Here is a 20,021-nt window from a genome sequence, read left to right on the forward strand (position 1 = left end):
TGTACCGAATATAAAAAGATTTCATACTATAGTTAAGATTTTCTTAAATCTGTCTTTTGAAGTATTGCTTTGAATATACAAAGGCAATAACATTAAACCGTCTTAAATATTTTATATAATTTTATTGACTAAGCATTTTCTATTTTGCAGGAGAGGGAAAAATTGGAAGAAAACTGGTTTCCCTATTCTATGCTTTCCAGAGTCACATCTGCAGCATGGAATGAAAGTTGGAGAGAATGGAAGGGTTAGAGATGTGGCATGTTGAAGAAAAGAAAGGGCAAAAGTCAGTGTCCCATTAAGGTTCACTTTCACACCTGTTAGAGTGGTTTTTCTTCCCTGCACTGATTACAAGGACCAAGATATAGTCAATAGGACAGAATACTTACAGCAAAGCCTGAACCAACATTGATATTACCGGAGTCAGGGGTAAACAAACCTTCTATAAAGGACAATATGAGCTTTGCAACTACTCATCTTTGCTGTGATAGCACAAAAGCAGCCACAGATAATAATTGAACAAATGAACGAGACTGCATTGCAGAGAACTTTATTAAAGGACAATGGAATTTATATTTCATATAATCTTCACATGGCATGAAATATTATTCTGCTTTTGATTTGTTTAAACCATTTAAAAACTTCAAAACTATCCTTAGCTTATGGACCACACAAAAACAGGAGGCAGAAAAGATTTAAAGCATAAGCATTTGCCAGCCCCTAACCTAAATATAATGTTCATAATTTTTTTTTTTTAAAACCTAACACAATGTATCTCTTTTAGGTCTAAGACACTGGGCTTACAGATCATACTGATGTTTTAGTAAAATATCTAGAGTTCATAGTCACTTTGATATTGTGAGGAGAATACAAAAGATTTAGTTCAACTTAAAAGTAGCTCGCAAGTATTGAATAAGAATTTCAATGCTTAAGCTCAAAATTTTTTTTAATCCATCTCTAGTAAGAATCAGTGAGACTTAATTTAAGTACTGTATGGGAGAAAACACTTTTAAAAGCATTTATTGGGTCTAGATTACAAGCAATTATAAGGAATGCCAGATATGACTTAGAATGCTTTGTGATTTGGGGAGAGTATAATTGAAATCTTTTGACAGAACTTTCACTTATTCCAATTTTTAAACTAGAAATAGCTTGACACATGAATCTGATCATATGAAACATATCTATTACAAACCAATAAAAATTAGGAAGCTACAATTTGTTTTTCATTTGGGTGGTTCCTCATCAATTGTTCTAATTGTTCCTCCTCAAAAAAGATCTTTAATTCTAATGTATGTTTTACTACAATCAGTTACACAACAAAATAGTCTATTACCATCTATAGCGAAGGTGGGGGACACTTTGCCATTACCAACATTTACTTAATAAAAAATTCCCCCCAACTGAGCTATTTCCTTACCTAACAAAGGATGTTCAGAAGTCAGATCTTCTCTCCCCACGGTGATAGCTGCCGGGGACAGTGTGGGTGGCGGTGGGGTCCTGTCCATCCGGACACATTCGTCTGACTCCTCTGGCATTTCTTCTTCACACACATCTTCTACTTGATACACCTGCAATGACAAACCACACCGTCTTAAAAGGTTGCTAAAAAATATATTTAATAAGGTGTTCTTAACTTCATTAAAAAAATAAATTCCAAGTGTTTTGAAATTTGAAACAAGGCAAAATGATTATTTTATAGTTTGAAAAGAAAACTTTGAAAATGAACTTTTACAAGTAATTGACAACATTTCACTATAAGCAAGTTGTAGATCAGTCTCTTTCTTACAAATGACTAAAGTTTCCAAGAAGGTGACAACCAAGTTAAGACATATTTTTAATTTTGAGAATTAAAAGAAATGTTTTGATTTTCTATACTCTATTTTGGGAATTTGCTATTACTTGTTAACTTCTAATTGTGATAAATCAAAGAAGATACTATTTTTCACAAGCATACTAGGTCTCTAAAATGACACATACTACATCAGGAAATGTACTTCCAAAAGGACTATACCCTAGGCTCTTTATTATATTTATGTGAAAGATTAAGTTATAAAAAGTTATCTGAGTACCTACAAAAAAGGTATGCATATAATTACATCTTTCTTTAATCTTCTGATCTACTCAATAATCTAATGGTTTTTTATAAGCAAATACCAGGTAAACAGAAAATATCTGTCCTTGAAATAACACACACACACACATACACACACCATCCTAACCCATTTGATACATTAATTTTAGTTAATAGTGGTTTATAATAAAGTTTTAAGTCTTTACCTTATCTTATTATTCAATAGTAAAGATTATACTTAAACATGGATTCAAAAGCACCCAGAGAAGGAATCATACAACAAAATATAACTTGTTATTAATTTTTCAATAACATTAAGACTGATTTTATTTTTTAAATTTTATTTATTTTTAGAGAGGAGAAGGGAGAGAGAAAGAGAGGGAGAGAAACATCAGTGTGTGGTTGCCTCTCACGCTCCCCCTACGGGGGACCTGGCCTGCAACCCAGACATGTGCCTGGACTGGGAATCGAACCAGTAACCCTTTGGTTCTCAGGCAAGCACTCAATCCACTAAGCCACACCAGCCAGAACTAAGACTGAATTTTCAAAATCTGCTTCTAAGGACTGACACAGGTATTTTAATTCATCGTCATTATTTATTTAACCATTGTTTTTTAAATATGATAGGTTTTTTAAAAAGCCATAAAGCAGTTCATCTCCCTTCTTTTATGTACAAAGCTTTTACTTAAATGTACATAGCTTGTGAGTTTTTAAGATTATTTACCTAAACTGATGAATATTTCTAATAAATGTTAAAACAAAAATCTTTCAACAAAAAACTTTGTTATTTGTAATATTGTATATATTTTTAATCAAATTATTGATAGAGTTTGATTTGAAGTACATAAAATTAGATACAAAAATGATCAAGATTTCTGGAAACAGAATAACCAGACTGTATCTAACCATGGTGATAGTTAAAAACAAACAAACAAACTTTCCAAGCCTCTATTAAGAAATCTTTTGCCTTGAACTTTTTAAAAAATCTTATTGTTACTGATAATTTTCTATCAAATATCCAGAAATGTGACCTAAATCAGCTAGTAAGTAGACAACATTTTAAAATATTTCCTCATAACTCTGCATCTGGAAACCTGTTTCACCAACAGATTTCTTGACTCATGTCTGGACCCTCAGAAGTGAAAGCAGTTGTTTGTTACTGTACAATAATATGCAATAATATAACCCCTAGTATCTGTACATAATTTTTTAAAAAATGAAGATAATATCCAATATAGGGAAAGTCATCCCCCCAAAAGTCCTGGGGTTAAAGGGGGGAACCCTTCTAGTGAGGGGCATTTGCTGTAGTGCTGATGTCTTGGGTTTGGTGGAGTGGTGGGAATACTGATTCAGAGGTCATTAGACAAGTATGGATCTACCCACCAGTTCGATTGTGTCTATGTGTAGCATTCCTTTCTTAGACTTTACCTTTTCTCCAAAAATCACTATCTTTTCTTAAAATGCTAAACTCTCTTTAATAGTAATGCTGGCACAAATTTCTCCAGCACCTACTACAGTACCTTTTAAGGAATCAAAGTTTGATCATGTATAGAACTCTGATTTTTTAAAAATGAGAGTTGTAAAAGATAAAGAGGCATACACAAATAGCATACTCTGAAATAATCCATCAAAGAGTACTGTAAAATACTTTTCATTCGTTACTGCATTCTTCTAAATTGTCCATGTAAATGTGAGATAAGTTCATGAATAAAAGAAGCAGACAAAAGCAGATCTGTCACAGACATCTGGCAGCATCAGCATAAAAAAAATCTAAAGGCAACAACTAAAATATTGAAAAAAGCAAAGAAGTGGAGGTTTTGCTGACAATTAGGAAACTGCACATCACAATTTCTGTTTAGCTCGTAACAACTACTCTAAAACTAGCAATGCCTGCCAAACTTACCTCAATAAAGTACATTAGTCCCATCTGTCTCCCTTTCCTAAATAAACCATGGAATATTGATTAATTCTAAATTATCTACTCTCACCACATCTTATCATACCCAAACATCAATGAATAACCTCAGTTTTACATCTTTTACAAACGTTATCTCTTTAAAAATATACTGATTTTACTTTGATAATTCCCATTTATCTTTCAAAATTCAAATTTCTTAAGAAATATATCCTTCCTCCTTTAAATATTTAAAACAACCAGGAAATTGTGAAGAAAGGGGTAATTTGTGAAGAAATGTTATTTAACAAAAAACATTTTGTCAAAGATAATAAAAGAAAAATAAAACAGTTTAATAAATAGGCTATGGTACTCAAAGAAAGGTATAAGAAAGATAACATGGAAATATCGACAGCAAGTATGACCAACCATACCATTGACAGCAGAGAAAGTTATCATTTTCACACACACGAAGTCCAAAAATGAAGTACAAATAAAAAAAAAACTTCTTTGAGAGAATAGAAAATAACAAATTAAGACCATAAATATTTTAGCTTTAATTTAAGTGCTTTGTTTTTGATATTTGTATCCCAAATTTGTTCCTGCAAAGTCTACCCTAATGAAAACAATTAGAAAAATATAAGGAATAAAGAGAAATTTTGTTTTTTAACTTGTTAAAAACCAATAGACTGAACTAGAAAGAAATAATTTAAATTTGATTTCTTTGAAGGGACTGCACACTTCAAAGCCTGTGTTTTTGTTACACTATCTATTGTAAACTCTCCAAAACTCCATTGAAAGAAAACAGAGACATAATTAAATGACAAACTTATTTCCAGATGCTCGTTGCTTTTGTTAAGTTCTGTCTTTAATAAAAGTGAATAGGAAATGGAATTCAATCTCTCTATGCCTATTACTGTCAATTTTAACGACAAGAATAAAGAACCTATAAATTTGCATCCTAAGGACCAAAATGTTTCCCATTAAAAAGAGACTCTGAAACTTCTTTCCTCTGTGAGCAAATGGTTACTGGTCTTTAAGTGATAAAATCCCTTCACTGAGGTCTTTATATAAAGATATAAACCTCCTTTTGAGAAGACTGTTTCCTTCAGTTATAAATTATGAATTTGATTATTCTGCCTAAAAGTTTTGAGATCTTATTCAATTTTTACTGTAAATTATTAAATAAATTTAAAAAGCCCTTTAGAGAATGTTACACCTAGAGAAGGAAAAACATTTTTCAAGACAATTTCCCTTTCTAGGCAACATGTACCATCTTTAGAGATTTATTGTGATAAATTTCACCATAATCTAATTTATTCAAAACTTTTACTCTTCCCACTGGATTTTTTTATCCTCAGTATTCAGTTCATCAACTGAGATGTTTTAAACTTTTTAAGTGAGAAATATTCTAAGTTTATATTTTCCCTTAGTAGAAATTTAAAATTCAGAAGTTTAATAATTGTAGAAGATGGTCTACAATTAGTTTTTTGCAAAGTTGAATTCTTTCCTACAATAAATGTTTTTACAATTTTAATTATAGAAGATAATTTTACCAAAAAATGTAACATACAAGCATACCCTTGAAACAAAAGCTCCTAGAGGCCCAGGACTTCAGAATGCATACGACCAAAAAGGTTAGCTAGATAAACGATACGTTTAAGAACATACAAGCCAACAGAAGGGATCTATGAAGGATAATCACCTTAAGAGAAAAAACTTTGTGCAGATGACACTGGTTCAAATGCATTCCCTTGGGGAAAAAAAATCAACTCTGTAAAGATAGCAGATGGATTTGTTTAAATAGTAATAAAATTAACGAGGGACTTTAATAACCATCACAAATTACCAAGCATGCAACCGTACTACAACAAATGGCAATTTTTTTTGCCCATACAGCATGTTTGTCAGACACCGAGAGATGGAAATTTCAGGCTTTTTAAATTCACAGGCATGTAGCTCTAGTGATATAACATAATGTAGGAGAAAAGTTTTTACTTTCATTTCAGCAAGAAAGTCAAAGAGCTTCCAAGGGCTTACCACTGGTGGATCAACAGGTGCTGGTGGTTGTACTTGTAGGTTTACCGCTACAGTCTGTGGAGGAGGAAGAGTCTGAAACGGCAACTGGACCAAAGCTTCTGCAGCTGGAAGCTCCTCTTCTGACACCAAAGCATTCTGTACCAAAACCTGGCCCTGGGATAGAATTTCAGGCTGCACTTGTAAAGATTGCATAGACTGCAAGGGCAGTGGTGGAATCTGAGCTGGAGGAGATGTCGACATTTGTGGAGGGGTTGCAATTGGGATTGGAGAGGACTGCAGGGCTGAATATTGCTGGTGTGATGCTGGAGACACAATCTGCTGACCTGGGGACACCAAGGCCGACTGCTGAACTGGGCCAATGTGTACAACAGGGGAAGCTGAAAGTGGAAGATGGGATGGAAGATTCAGCGGGGCTGTCGGCTGCACCTGATTAGCAGTGGACTGCTGCAAGTTTGGCCCTGGCTGGAGAGCTGATGACACAAGAGGGTGTGGCTGAATAAGTGCTTGTGGATGAATAATTATAGTAGGAGACTGACTTGGTGAATGAGGTGGTGGAGGAGATACCACCACAGACTGCTGTGCTGACTGTGACTGGCTAGGAGACATTGTTAAGGGAGGAGGATGACTCTGAATTGGTGAACAATGCTGTGACTGGGCATTGCTGGGAGCTGGAGGAAGGCCATGGTTTTGGAGTGGTAGACAGTGCTGGGATGGGGGCGGATCTTGAGTTGGATTTTGGAGTGTGATTGGCTGAATTTGCTGTTGCTGCTGTTGTAGTATCAGCTGATGATGGGAAACCTTGGGAGGTGATGAATGAAGAGGAATCTGCTGATGTTTTATTAGAGGATGAGGCTGAATTGGAGGATATGAAGCTGTGAGAGAAAAAAATAAGAATTAGTATTTATTTAAAAAATATCATAGAAATTTTAAAATAAATTTAAAGGAGGAAAGTTTTTATATCAGGAGGTCATAATCATCAGAAATCCATTAAAAAGTCTTCCAGACAAGAGTGACTTAAAAATGCAATAGCTAACATCCCTTCCTTGGAAAACTATAAATTTCATAAAATAAGCTGTACTGTGATAAATTCCAAAAGAAAACTGCCTAAAGCAAATAATTTATAAATCTGAATCTATACATGATTTATTCTTATTAAATTTTATAGGTCCCCAGAATATCTATTAACTTTCAAGAAAGTTTATCCACTTGAATTCCTTCTTTGAGGAAAAGAGGAATATCACTGAACAAGTATAATACAGTATATATAAAGAAAACTTTAAAACCGTAACAATGCAATGTTAGAATCCATAAAATAACAGTCTCATCCTTTCTAATTTATGTCTAAATATTTTTCCAACTAATCATCAATGTAATTACTTATAAAGCTTCCCAAATAAGTTACCAAATTGAGCCAAGATGAAGAGTTGGTATTATTTAACCCAGGAGGAGAAAACGTATTTGTATAAAAAGTTAATTCAATTAAGCAAAAGAGATGTGTGTAACTCCTAGAGCATGGTCAAATAACCTCTGTAACTAAGAAATGAAATTTCAGCAGCCCTTCCAAATCTAGGAGAGCACTAGTTCTGCTTAAAGAGAGTAAGGCAATCAGAAATTCATGTACCTAAATAAAGGATCTTACTTTACTTCCTTCCCCCTAAAAAAAAAAGCAAATAAACAAAAAAAAAATCTACAGTAATCTGTAAGTGATAGTACCTGTTTTCTCCAGAGGAGCCACTCACGACAGGGATAACACATATAAAGAACTAGCAAAATCAAGGATCCCCATCAGTACACCTCTTTTGCATACTGGTGTTTATGTTTACACAGAGGGAGATGCTGGTGAAATCCTATCTAAATAAGAATGGAAACTGGGTTCACTTTATATAAATGTATAATCAGTATGTTGTATACCTGAAACTAATATAATATTGTATGTTAACTGTAATTAAAAATAAATGTAAAAAAGAAACAGGGTTTACTAGAAGATAAACTGAAAAGATTTAATATTAATATCATGTAGAAATTATATACATTTAAAACAGACTTAAAGACAGGGCAAAAAAATTTTTTTAATTTCAGAATTTTAGGATAAAGACCATAAACTTGTCTTGCATCTATTTTTATATTCAACCACATTTGTGACAAAGGCCTTATAAAAACTTCTAACAACTTTTTAAACACTTGGTTAGTTGGTATTTAAAATTTGGGAGATACTTTAAGGAAATTAACTCTGATTAACATCTCATAAAAGAGGTGTTTAGAAAGTTCAACAAACTTTTTTTCATAGACTAGGTCTAAAATTTCATCTAACAAAATAATTTTCACATAATGAGGCTAGCACTTCAAACTAAAACTGAAAATTTATGTCAGCACTTTATAAATGTGTTGACAAAGACTCTACACAGAGTATTTAATAAAATCTAGGATTTCTATAGAGTGCCTTTCCTCCAAGGGGCTCAAGGTACTTTCACATGGCCCATTGTACTAAAAGAATGTCTATAAAGTAGACAGGTATTATTATTCCACTTTTACAGATAAAGAAATAGACTGTTCACAAGCAAAGGCCCATTTTAATTCAACTTTTAAGTTATAATTAAAATTCAGCATATTCTTTAAGTACAATGAATATTATATTTACAGGAATAAAAATTCTGTGCTCTAGAAGTAAGCAATCTTTAATATTCTGGAGTTGATAATTCAACAGATTAATAGTCTATCCTTTCACCTAGATTAAATTCTTTGATCAGAAATCAAAGTGAGTGTATTACTCCATAAGTCCAACCAATAAGCACATCTACTGCAGAATAATTATGAAGCTATCTGAAACAATACTTCTGTAGGAGAAAAGCCCTAGTGTTCCTGAATCATATGCTTTTTGTCTGATCCTAATAAATACTTTATTACTGTCAGGGTGGCATTATAGCTGGAGAATTAATGATTGGCATCATCTTACTTAATGCAGGAGAACTCTTTAATTACTATAAATAATATATTACTATAAATTACTAAATATATTACCTCATTCAATAGTTACAACAACCCCATGAGGTAGATAGACAAGGTACCACACTAACCCAATACATTACAGGTGAAGAAACTCTCAGCATTAACTGACTTGCCTGAAATCACAAGAACCCATAGTCCTAACTGAGTCTTAGTTCCTATTATGGACTGAATGTGTCCAACAAATTTCGTATGTTGAAGCCCTAAGCCCTAGTGTGACGATTTGGTGACAGGGCCTCTAAGGAAGTAATTAAGGTTAAATGAGGTCAGAAAAGTGGAACTCTGACCTAAGAGAATTAATGCCCTTGTAAGAAGAGACCCCAGAGAGCTTGCTATCCTCTCTCCTAGCCCTCAGGTGAAAGGCCATGTGAGGACACAGCTAAGAAGGCAGCCATCTGCAAGCCAGGAAGAGAGCTCTCACCAAAAACTAAACACTGCTAGATCTTGATCTTGGGCTTTCCAGCCTCCAGAACTATTGTTTAAACCACCCGGTCTATGGTATTTTTTTATGGCTGTTGGAGCAGACTAATACAGGCTTTTCATTACATACTGAATTAATGTCTGCCAAAAAAAGTCCAAATGTAATTTCAACTCCTTATCAGTTAAAAAGTAGTTACATGTATACAGTCTTAAAATTACTTCGGCCCTTTGAAGGTAACCTCGAGGCTGATGTGGCCCCCAATGAAAATGAGTTTGACACTCCTGTCTTAGGATGTTCCATTTGACCTTGTGTCTCATAGACAACACTGCAGAATGCTAGAGTTTGGTGCTTCACATAGCATCTGAATTTTGAATTGCAATTTTCCTGCAACTCTGATAGTTTTAGCCTACAAAAAATACTGGCCATCAGAGGAAGACAACTAAAGACATTATCACACTATCAATGCAAAGGGGAAGAATAAGTGTCAACTTAGAATGAGGTATTGGGAGTTTGGGGAGAGTGAAAATCTGAAAGTCGATCTCCTTGCTTGAACTAACCCTGAAAGAGGTCCTAGGTTTCTCTGAAGGTAGCATTCTCTTTGGAAGAAAATTAACTTACCCTTTATTATAATCTATCAAAACTATAAGAATCACTAAAAATTATCCCAAGCAGTCATTCCAAGCACAATGGGTCACTGCTGCTTCTCACTAAATCCTATCAACACTAGCGAGAGGCTAGTTTGAGGCTCAGAATACTATGGACAATTCAGCATAAAAATCCTGTTATCAAGCCGTACAGACAGCAGAACCTGGCACATATTTATAAAAAAGAATTCACATCTAACTGTACTATAAATAAATTTATTAATTATGCATTATAACAAAGACCATACTTATCTAGGATTCAGATTTAAGAATTATAAGCAGTAATGCCCGATTAATGCAAATAGAAAAAACTGTGCTATAAGTTCCGAAATTCAATTGGGGAAAAAAAATCAACTGTTAATCCAACAAATATTCCTGTGCCCCTACTGCAAATAAGTACAATAAGGCATAACTTAGTACTGTCAAGATCAAAGGATGAAAAGGGGAATCTGAAAAAAGGATTAAAAGAGTTAATGAATGTAAAGTGCATGACACACAAGTGCTCCATATTATCCTACCCTTGAAGAGCTCACCCTCCAGTAGAAAAGCTAAGATCAGTAATATATAAATAACTATAAACAAAAAATTGCCATAAAGGAACACAAAAATGCTATACAAGTTCAGAGTAATGACAGATTTCTAACTAGGGAAATCAAACAATTCCAACATTTTGAGATTGGGTGATTTAGAGAATATTGGCAATATTAGCACAGAGAAAATATAAAAAGAGAAATAGGCTTAAGTGGAGAAAATGCAGACTTAAGTAGTATAAAATGATTCTTTAAAAAGTAATGCAGAGTTATAAAAGATTAGAAAGAAGATGCCTACCTGATAAGGTCACATGAAAGGTTTTGGTGTTTTTTTTTTTTAATGACACATGTGAGGTGTCTAGACACACACACACTTGGAACAAACAGCAGTTATACTGGTATAAAAACATGTGCATATAGGTTAAGATTAGGGGAGATCTAGGTACGCTGGAGAAGCGAAGGGAAAAATCCAGCATGAAGGAGACAAAAGATACAGTAACTATGAAGGAAGATCAGGAGCCAGTAAAAATGATGTGATCAATGACACAAGCAAATAATGCTAACTTTAAGGACAGCAGGTAATTCCTTACTTTATGAAGAAGTAAAGAAAGCTCAACAATGACAAATTCTGAGATGAAGAGGAGAGATGGGAAGGAAACTCACTCCAGGTGGCTCCAACATTTTCAGCATGAGAACTGTGACTCAAGGTTATCTGTGGACAGCAGAAGTGCAGGTGGGATTCAAAGGCTGATGAGAATGAAAATGACTTAGTTGATTCCCTGACACCTTCCTCTTGGAGATGAAATCCGAGACCAAAAAAAGCAACATGGTAAGGTAAATAATTGTGCATAATCCTTATTTTTGGAAAGTGATAAATCCCTCCCACTAATGACAATCTTAAACAACAAAAAAAACCTTGCTCTCTAAAAGGCTTTTGATTTTGTTCCATTAAAGCATACCAAATGAACTGAAGACAAATCTTGCTTCTAAGCTAAAAGGTCTATTGCTATAATGAGAGAGCAGCACATAATGAAGATGTTAGTTAAAAGTCAACTGAGAAAATAAATCTGTTTTATTGTTATAAATTGTTGAGATATTGAGATATTCTTTTTTAACTGATGAAACCCACATTTTAAAATGCTTTAAAAGTGTCATTCTTATTCAAGCAATGGACATCTTTTGTTTTGCTCTGCCTGCTAAGAAGATGAAAACTGTAATTACTTTCAACAAAAGTCTTATCCCACCTGGTGCTATTAACTGGTGAATACTTGATGTCCGGGTGACAGCGGTGCTTCTTGACTCCAGACTTGGGCTTTCTCCTTTCCTATTATTTTCCGGAGAGGGGTCTCGCTGGCTGATTTTAGAACTGGTCACTGTTGTTTTGTTATGACAAATTGTCAATGACTGAGTTTGACTAGTGCTTTTTGGAGGACCATTCTGTGAGCTAGACAGCACACCCAACTTCTGGCTGCGTAATGTTAAATTCTGAACCTAAAAACCACATAACAAAAAAGATGGAGGAAACAGATGGTATTAATTGACACAGTAATCATCAACCTTATAACAACAATGACACCACATTTCTATTATGCTTTTCATACATAAAGTTCCAAGGTCTTGAAGCAACTGATACATCTTGAAAGGGAGTTATTACTCTAAGCAATCGAATCTTAAATATTAAGTGACATTTTAAGAAAAAACATTAAGAAAAAGAATCATTAAAAACTAAATGAAAATGTAATACATATATGAACAATGAACTATGAGTAAATTACTCTGCAATAAACTCATTTTAAAATTATTACCAGCTTGGAGACAGCCAAAGAGAAGGAGAAAGAGGAAGGTCGTTCCAGGTAAAGGGGAAAACTTGAGGAAAGTTGCAGAGGTGGGGGAGCCCAAGGTGTGTAAGGACGAAAGAGCAATTCCTTCAACCTCAGTCTGACTGCTCCATGCCAGGATTGCGAAACATTTTAAGGTTACAAGTATCTCATGAACTTACATAATTAGGAGAATGTGGATATAATATTGCTGTCTTAATAAAGATAAGAAAGAGATAACAAAAAAGTTACCAGCTCTATAGAGATAAGAGAACACTAATCTAATAAGAAAACTAATTCATCAAACCACCTATCCCACCATGATAATTATGAAAATCATTCCCCATGAACTCCTTTTAAAAGATAACTTGGATTTTTGTTGTTGTTCTATGGAACACTCACCTGCTTTTGAGAACCTGACCTCATGATCTGAAAAGACTGTGCATGGCCTTGCAGTGGTTTCTGTGTGGCTCCTGTCTATACCTGGCACTATTCTAAACATACTGCCGGTCTGGACGGTGGCAAGGATCATCCCAGTTACAACCACAGGAGGTTTGTAACATTCCCAAACAGCCAGGCAGAACACACCTCTCCAATAGCTGCCAAAGTTTTTGACCATCTGGCATAAATGCACCAAATCCACTTATGCCAGCACTAGCCCTGGAAGGGACACTGAAATGAAAGAGATTCTAAGCTGACAAAGCAAAGGATATACTGCTGCTTTATGAATGTTCTTTGGTTTTGTGTGTTCTGTCTCTACAACTATATCACTAATTGATGCCCAAAGGCTACACTCTCTTTTACCAGGTGCCAAATGGGGTGTTCAGCCAATAGCAGGTGCTAAACAAATGTTTACCTCAGGAAGTGGACATTTTCCTCAGTTCTATTCTAAGCTATTGAAAGAATCTTCTAAGTCAGACCATATTCCTATGATCTGATTTTTGTCAAATATTTCATAGTAATGTAAGTGGAGTAAAAACTATTGTATTATTGAAATTAATGCAAAAATAAAATATGCTAAAATCCAGGCTTCTCAGCTTGCCACTCAAAGCCCTTCAAAGTCAAGGCCCAAACCACTTCAAGCCCCAAGTTTCCACTAGTGTAGTCCACAATACTCATAATTCTAGCCAAACTGTTTTACTCACCCGTTTCCAAACTACCTTATGCTTCCTTCAATAAAACCCTTGCTCAAGCTCCTCTTGCTCAAATGCCATTCTTCCTGAATGCTCCTTCAAGGCCCAGTAAAAATCCCACTCACTCTCCCAAAGACCCTAGTTAGAAATAATTTCCCCTCCCCTGTCTAATGCTTTCCCATAGAATATGGATCATACTGGCCTGTAGCACTGACTAATGTCTAGCTTATTTTATGATTACTCATGTCTGTGTGAAATACTGAGACTCTGGCTAGCAGGCTCTCATCTCTGACATTCACTTTTGTGCTCCCCACCGCTCTGTGCTGCAGACATAACAGAAACTCCACAGTCTGAGGTATTCTCCTGTATCTGATTCTCAAATATGTATTACCTGGCTATGTTTCTGTATTTAGTTCTATTTATGGTTTTCTTAGGCTAACAGTAAAACCTGTTCATAGTCTACCAAAAAATCTCAACAAATATGTAGTGGGGACATATTAAAATCTTAAAAACTTGAAAATCTGAAAACTTTCCTTCATATGAAAAGCACATATATTCAAATATGCTTTTGAATATATATTCAAAAGTGTAAATGAAGATTTGACACAATGAATCCTAAAACGTGTAGCAGTCCATTTCTATAGAATCACATACTCCTTTAATTTTCCTTCTGCTTTCTGGAATTCTGGAAGAAACTATATGTGTGTACATATATTCATATATTATTTATATGAGTAGATAAATTTTAGACTATGGCTATAATATCTTTGGTCATCTTCATTTAAATATTTACAATAAATTTCAAACATATAAACTATACTTCTAAAGTATATTACAAAGTTAATTTAGCTATTAATAGGAAGATTACATTTTCAGCTTTCCTAGATAGAGCTTCACTTTTGAAGAGAACACACCCTTTCTCAAAAGAATATTAGGGCACAGTGACATCCAACTTTCATTTCATCTAAACCTTTCCTATGATCAAATTATGAAAACTTTCTGACTTTTGAAAAAGTCTAAATGTCACCTGAAGCCTTTAGCTAATTTCACACTTTACAGTGGATTACCCAAATACTCTCATACCAATTTCTCAATTTGAATTTAAGAAATACTGTGTGAATCTCTTTGTTGCATATGAGGAAAGTAGGAGATGAAGTCACATTGCTGGCAGTAGAGCTGAGTTTCTAGGTTTTAAATCCCAAGGGCTGTTTTCCTCTCGGTTATCACAGCATTTTCTAGTAAGTAAGTAAATAAGAAAGATTTCTTCCTTTTCCATAAGTATACTCTTAGTCCTATCATATCTTTCTGAAAATGAGATTTTTCTAAATTAAAAAAATATATTTTACATGGTATAGGGAAGGGATGGAGCATTTTAAGTAGTATATAAGGGTAAAATATTCCAAATTTCTCATTTTTTCAGTGTGCTATAAATAAATTTTAATGCTAAAAAAATTATTGTTATACTGACTTCTATCACTCAAAGAGTATTAAACTTGAAATTTGGTATTTCTCAATTACACTTTTAAAAACTAAAAATATAAGCTTTAAAATTAACAGTAGAGCATAAATTTTTCAAAAGTAACAGCCCTAAACCTGAGGAAAGTTATCACTGGTATATTCAAAGTATTAGCATCACTTCCCACTGTCAGCTTCATAAACTGCATTTCGAAAGCATAGCAGAGAAAAACATTTGTAGAGAAATTCCTGAAGGTTCCTGAAAATCTATCCTTGAATTAAGTCATATTATCACTGAACCATGTGCCCGCATCACATTAAACGGAAGCCACTTTCATAAACTACTTTACTGTGCTCATTATACTATTAAATGGACTGTAAGATGTTTTCTCCGTAAAAACCCACAAGACAAATTGTGCTCAAAAAAGCATGTTCGTTGTATTTTCCTAACTCACTTACTTTACCCTGGAAACTGTAAACCCTTTAAATGATTGTTTCTCTCTTCACTATTAGCTCCTTCAAAGCTAAGAACCAAATTTGTGACTCATCTTTAGACAATATACAGGGTTCAGCACAAACACTGCCCTTTTCCATTACAAAATCTTTTATTACACAGTCTTAAGTATGTAATTCTGTAATCCATCCCACATAAACACAGTATCATACTCAAGCACACCATATGACATTTTAGGTGGAATGTTCACATTGCTGTCCATCTCGTGCAAGACATGCACGTACCCTACAGACCACACACAAACAGGCGTTACTTCTGTCGGACCCAGTATAACAAAAGCAGTAATTAGTAATCTGATACTAAGTATGCTAGGCAGTATGCTAAGTACTTTATGATCATTGTTTCCTTTATTCCTTATAACAACTCTGAGCTATCACTTCTAGTTTACAGAGAAGAAACTGAGGTTTAACAACGGTAATAATAAAAGCTAACATTTAATATGAGTGCTAACTATGTATCAGACATTGTTCTGTTTTTCACTTATTAACATATTTAATCCTCACTACAACTCTATGAAATCAACATTTGAATTATTTTATAAATATTTATTTTATTTTATATTGTTGACATGGAGGCAAGAGATTAAGGGTATCCAATGAGAAAGTGGTAGGATATGTATTTGAACCCAGAGAGTCTGGATTCAGAGTCCAAACTCATAAACATTAAGTTTTACTATGACCTTATTCAAAATCAATCAACTGGCAAATGACAAGGCTGGCAACTGTTGCTTAAGTCAGAATGTGGACCCAAGTCTTTCCATCCCCTCTTGCAAAAAAAGTACTAATGAGTGCCTATAATGTTCTAGACACTAAACATACATATTACTCAGTCTTCAACACACCCTGAAAGTATGTATGACTATTAGAGAGTTTTGGTAACTTGCCTGAAGCCATAAAACTAGTAAATAATGGAGGTGGGAGTTGAACTGAAGTCCATGCAGGATTTCAAGCACATAACCTGAATAGCAATCTCACTCCTAGCTCCATGCCACTTTCCTTTATTTGTGCTTTTTAAACCTTAAAGTTAACAAAGACAAAGGTCTCATTTTATAAATATGAAAATTAAAGTTCAACAAAGCTCAGGAATTGTGCAGGGTCACAGAGCACATGAGGAAAAACTTTAATTGATCAACATATTTATATGCTAATATATTAAATTGTCCTTTATTATTAAACAAAATATGTAAAGAGGGTCAAATATTATTATCATCAAATTTTTTGCTTTTTACCAGAAGACTAAGACTATTAAATTAAAAATAAGAAGCCAAGGATGATCCTACAATATACCAATTTCTATGGAAAAATATCTAAATGATATCATACAATTAAGTAGTCAAACAATTAAGTAGCATATTCTACTTAATTGTTTTAAATTAAAATTTACTAATTCATTTTTACCAACCTTACTAAGGTATAACTTACATAGAGTAAAATGAATGAACTGGTTCAATGAGTCTTGACATCTGTATACAACATGTTACCACCACTCCGGTCAAGATACAGAACACCACCATCACCCAGAAAGCTCACTCATGCCCCTTCCCAGTCACTCTGCTCCACCTTCTGCCCCAGGTACCACCAATCTGATTTTCTTCACTATGGACTAGTTTTACCTGTTCTGGACTTTCATTTCATATAAATGGAATCAGAGTATGTACTCTCTGGTGTCTGGCTTCTTTTGCTAATTACAATGTTCCTGAGATGCATCAGTAGTTTTTTTTTTCCTGAGTAATATCTCACAATTTATTTATCTATTCACTAGTTAAAGAACACTGAGTTTCCAGTTTGGGGCTATTCTGAATAAACTTGCTATAAATATTTACATACATATCTTTGTGTGGATACATATTTTCAGATCTCTCACAGTAAACATCTAGAAGTGGAACTGCTGGGTTACATGTTAAACGTATGTGTAACTTTGTAAGGAACTGACAAGCTGTTTTACAAAGTGGTCCTACCAATTTCACCCTCACCAGCAATGTATGAGAATATGGCTGCTCCCCATTCTCACCAGTCTCCTTCATTTCAGCCATTCTACTGGGTATGTAGTGATATCCACTGTGGTTTGATCTGCATTTCTATAATGATTAATGGTGTTGAGCACTTTTTCATGTGCTTATTGGCCTTTTGCATATTTTCTTTTATGAAGTGTTCACATCTTTTCCCCATGATACTATTATTTATTGAGTTGTAAGCATACTTTGCATATTCTGAGTAAAAGTCCTTTGTCAGATATTCATATTGTGAACACTTTCCCTTAGTCTGTGGCTTCCCTCTTCATTTTTCTAACAATGTCTTTTGAAAAACAGTTTTCAATTTTCATGAAGTCCAATTCAATTTCTTTTATAATTAATGCTTTTTGTGACCTAAGAAAGTTTTGTCTACCCTAGAGTTGTAAGGATATTCCCTAAGTTTTCTTCTGTGCATTTTGTAGTTTTAGCTGTTAAGTCAAAATTCTATTTTATTTTTGTGAATAATGTAAGGAGAAAGTTACAGTTCACTCTTCTATAATACCAAAAAAAGTAATATCCTACTCAACTTTTTAAATTTAAAATTCACCCAATTTATTTTTAATCTTAAAATCCATCTTGATTTAGTTATTACATAACTGCTTGCAAGGGAATCTATACAAAAGAATATATCTCACAAATAAGAAATAAATCTGCTTTACAATAAAACACACTGTCATAGCAAAAACTCATTTTCGCTATTGTCAAATAACCTAAATATCCGTGTTTAATGGTATTATAATTTCTGTAGAAGAAAACTTTCTTGAAGTTCTTATCACACTTTATTAAATTTCAATCTGAAATGTATGACTGAAAGAGCACTGAAACCATCAGTAATTTAAACACAAATACATGTCTATCTTTAAGCTGAAGATCTGGACCTCGTTCCACATTACGAAGCTAGACAAGCTCACCTGAGTAGCTGCAGACTGACAGGAAGATGATGACGACGAGACAACAGGAATGTCAGACTGTACAGCAGCCACAGTGGTAGCGGGTGTGAAAATCAGCTGTACAGACAGAAAAACCAAAAAAAAAATACCCTAAGACAAAAGAACATGTCTCACACACAATGTATAGCAGGCAAGGGAGACCGAAATTTGTGACAGAAAGACAATGCAGTTTAGGACTGCCTCCTAAGCAAAAGGGTTTTACATGACACAGAGAAATTTCTGGTAATAGAGAACTTAAAAAAATCATAAACATTTTTGAAACAGTGCATGATTCTGATGAGTAGAAAAATAAATCAGTGCACGAAAAAGAATACGTGTTTAGGTAATATGAAATCCTCATACCAAATTTTGCTCCAAATAAGCTATTATACTTAAAATTTTCCCAATTCAAAACTCCTGAGGCAGGATTCCTAAAATGTAAGTTACAAGAGACAACCATAGTCCCTACTCCTGAACACAAATTAAAGTGAAAAACACGAGAAGAAACCCCCAAAAGCCTTTCCATTCTTCTTCACCACAGAAGGTAACTATGTGATATACTACATTATTTCTTTCACTCAGCTACGTAGGATCTACAGAGCAAACCTAGGTTGCTCTTGATTTTAAAACCATCTGCAAAGAAAAGTTCATTCTAAATGTAAATGCCAAAACATGTCAAAATTCAACAACAAAACAGTCTGCAGAAAAAGGTTCACATCAAACATTAATAATAATAAAGGAAGGAAAGACATACTTGATTTATTTACTATTAACCACCATCTCTTTTCAGCTGCTTTTCTCAATATTGAAAGAGAATGCCATTAACTTAAAAAGGTAATACAATCCACTCAGAAATTATCCGATCCAACTTAGTAAATTATGACAGTTGTTTCCAAGAATGTGTAAATAGTCTACTTCGAAACTGCATTGAGTTATTTAGTTCCTCAAAACCATTCCTGGTTAAATTTAAATTACTGATTAAGGGGATCTTTTAAACTTCAGTTCTTTATAGTATATTAAATTCAAGTAAGTTACACAACAAACTATAACTTTCATGAGAAGTTAATTTCCAGTACAAACAGCTGAAAGCACTAAACCTATAAAGAAGATACTCTATTTAGCTTGAACCATATGAAACTTCTAAAGAGTCAAAAATAGTCAAATTAGAACCATTTCGAGTGAGTCAACCTAATTTTGAAGCATGTTATTAATTAAATACGAGCTCATGGTGGGGAAAAAAACAAACATAGCAATGTCTACTGAATAATCTGTAATAAAAAAGTGGGTCATGTCATTGCTTCCTGTTAGAAATAAAATGGGAAACTTTCTTTGCAATTTGAGTGGGGACCTAGGGATCCATATATATATTCAATTCGTTGAACAAAGAAAGCAACTAAATAAATACATGATAGGGCCAAATTTTTTGTCTAACTCCCTGTAATGATATCAAATAAAGGGAATGTCAATCAATTTCTACATTCCTTAAAGAAGCTCAAAGTTAAATTAGGAAATCAGTAGGTACTCAAATACAGAATAGCCAAATTAACATTCCTATATTA

The 20,021-nt window shown here is 33.9% G+C and overlaps 1 protein-coding gene across 11 annotated transcripts in view; it reads right to left on the reverse strand.

Moving 5' to 3' along the window:
- PHC3 (polyhomeotic homolog 3) overlaps positions 1-20,021 on the reverse strand; it is a 75,958-nt gene that overhangs the window by 32,189 nt on the left and 23,748 nt on the right. For 7 of the 11 annotated variants that reach the window (XR_006787192.1, XM_045851545.1, XM_045851544.1 and 4 more), the window contains 5 exons: positions 18,445-18,540; positions 11,848-12,094; positions 6,006-6,877; positions 5,671-5,718; positions 1,418-1,568 (listed from right to left, as the gene is read on the reverse strand). Coding sequence is in view for 10 of the 11 variants with exons in the window: in XM_045851545.1 (XP_045707501.1) it covers positions 1,418-1,568; positions 5,671-5,718; positions 6,006-6,877; positions 11,848-12,094; positions 18,445-18,540 (1,414 nt within the window). In the remaining variant the exon portion in view is untranslated. The remainder of the gene's footprint in view (positions 1-1,417; positions 1,569-5,670; positions 5,719-6,005; positions 6,878-11,847; positions 12,095-18,444; positions 18,541-20,021) is intronic. The other 4 variants (XM_045851552.1, XM_045851550.1, XM_045851549.1 and 1 more) reach the window with 3 other exon arrangements.

The sequence above is a fragment of the Phyllostomus hastatus genome, unplaced genomic scaffold (genome assembly GCF_019186645.2).
Source record: "Phyllostomus hastatus isolate PE091 unplaced genomic scaffold, TTU_PhHast_1.1 phas_contig_86, whole genome shotgun sequence".
Lineage (NCBI taxonomy): Eukaryota > Metazoa > Chordata > Mammalia > Chiroptera > Phyllostomidae > Phyllostomus > Phyllostomus hastatus.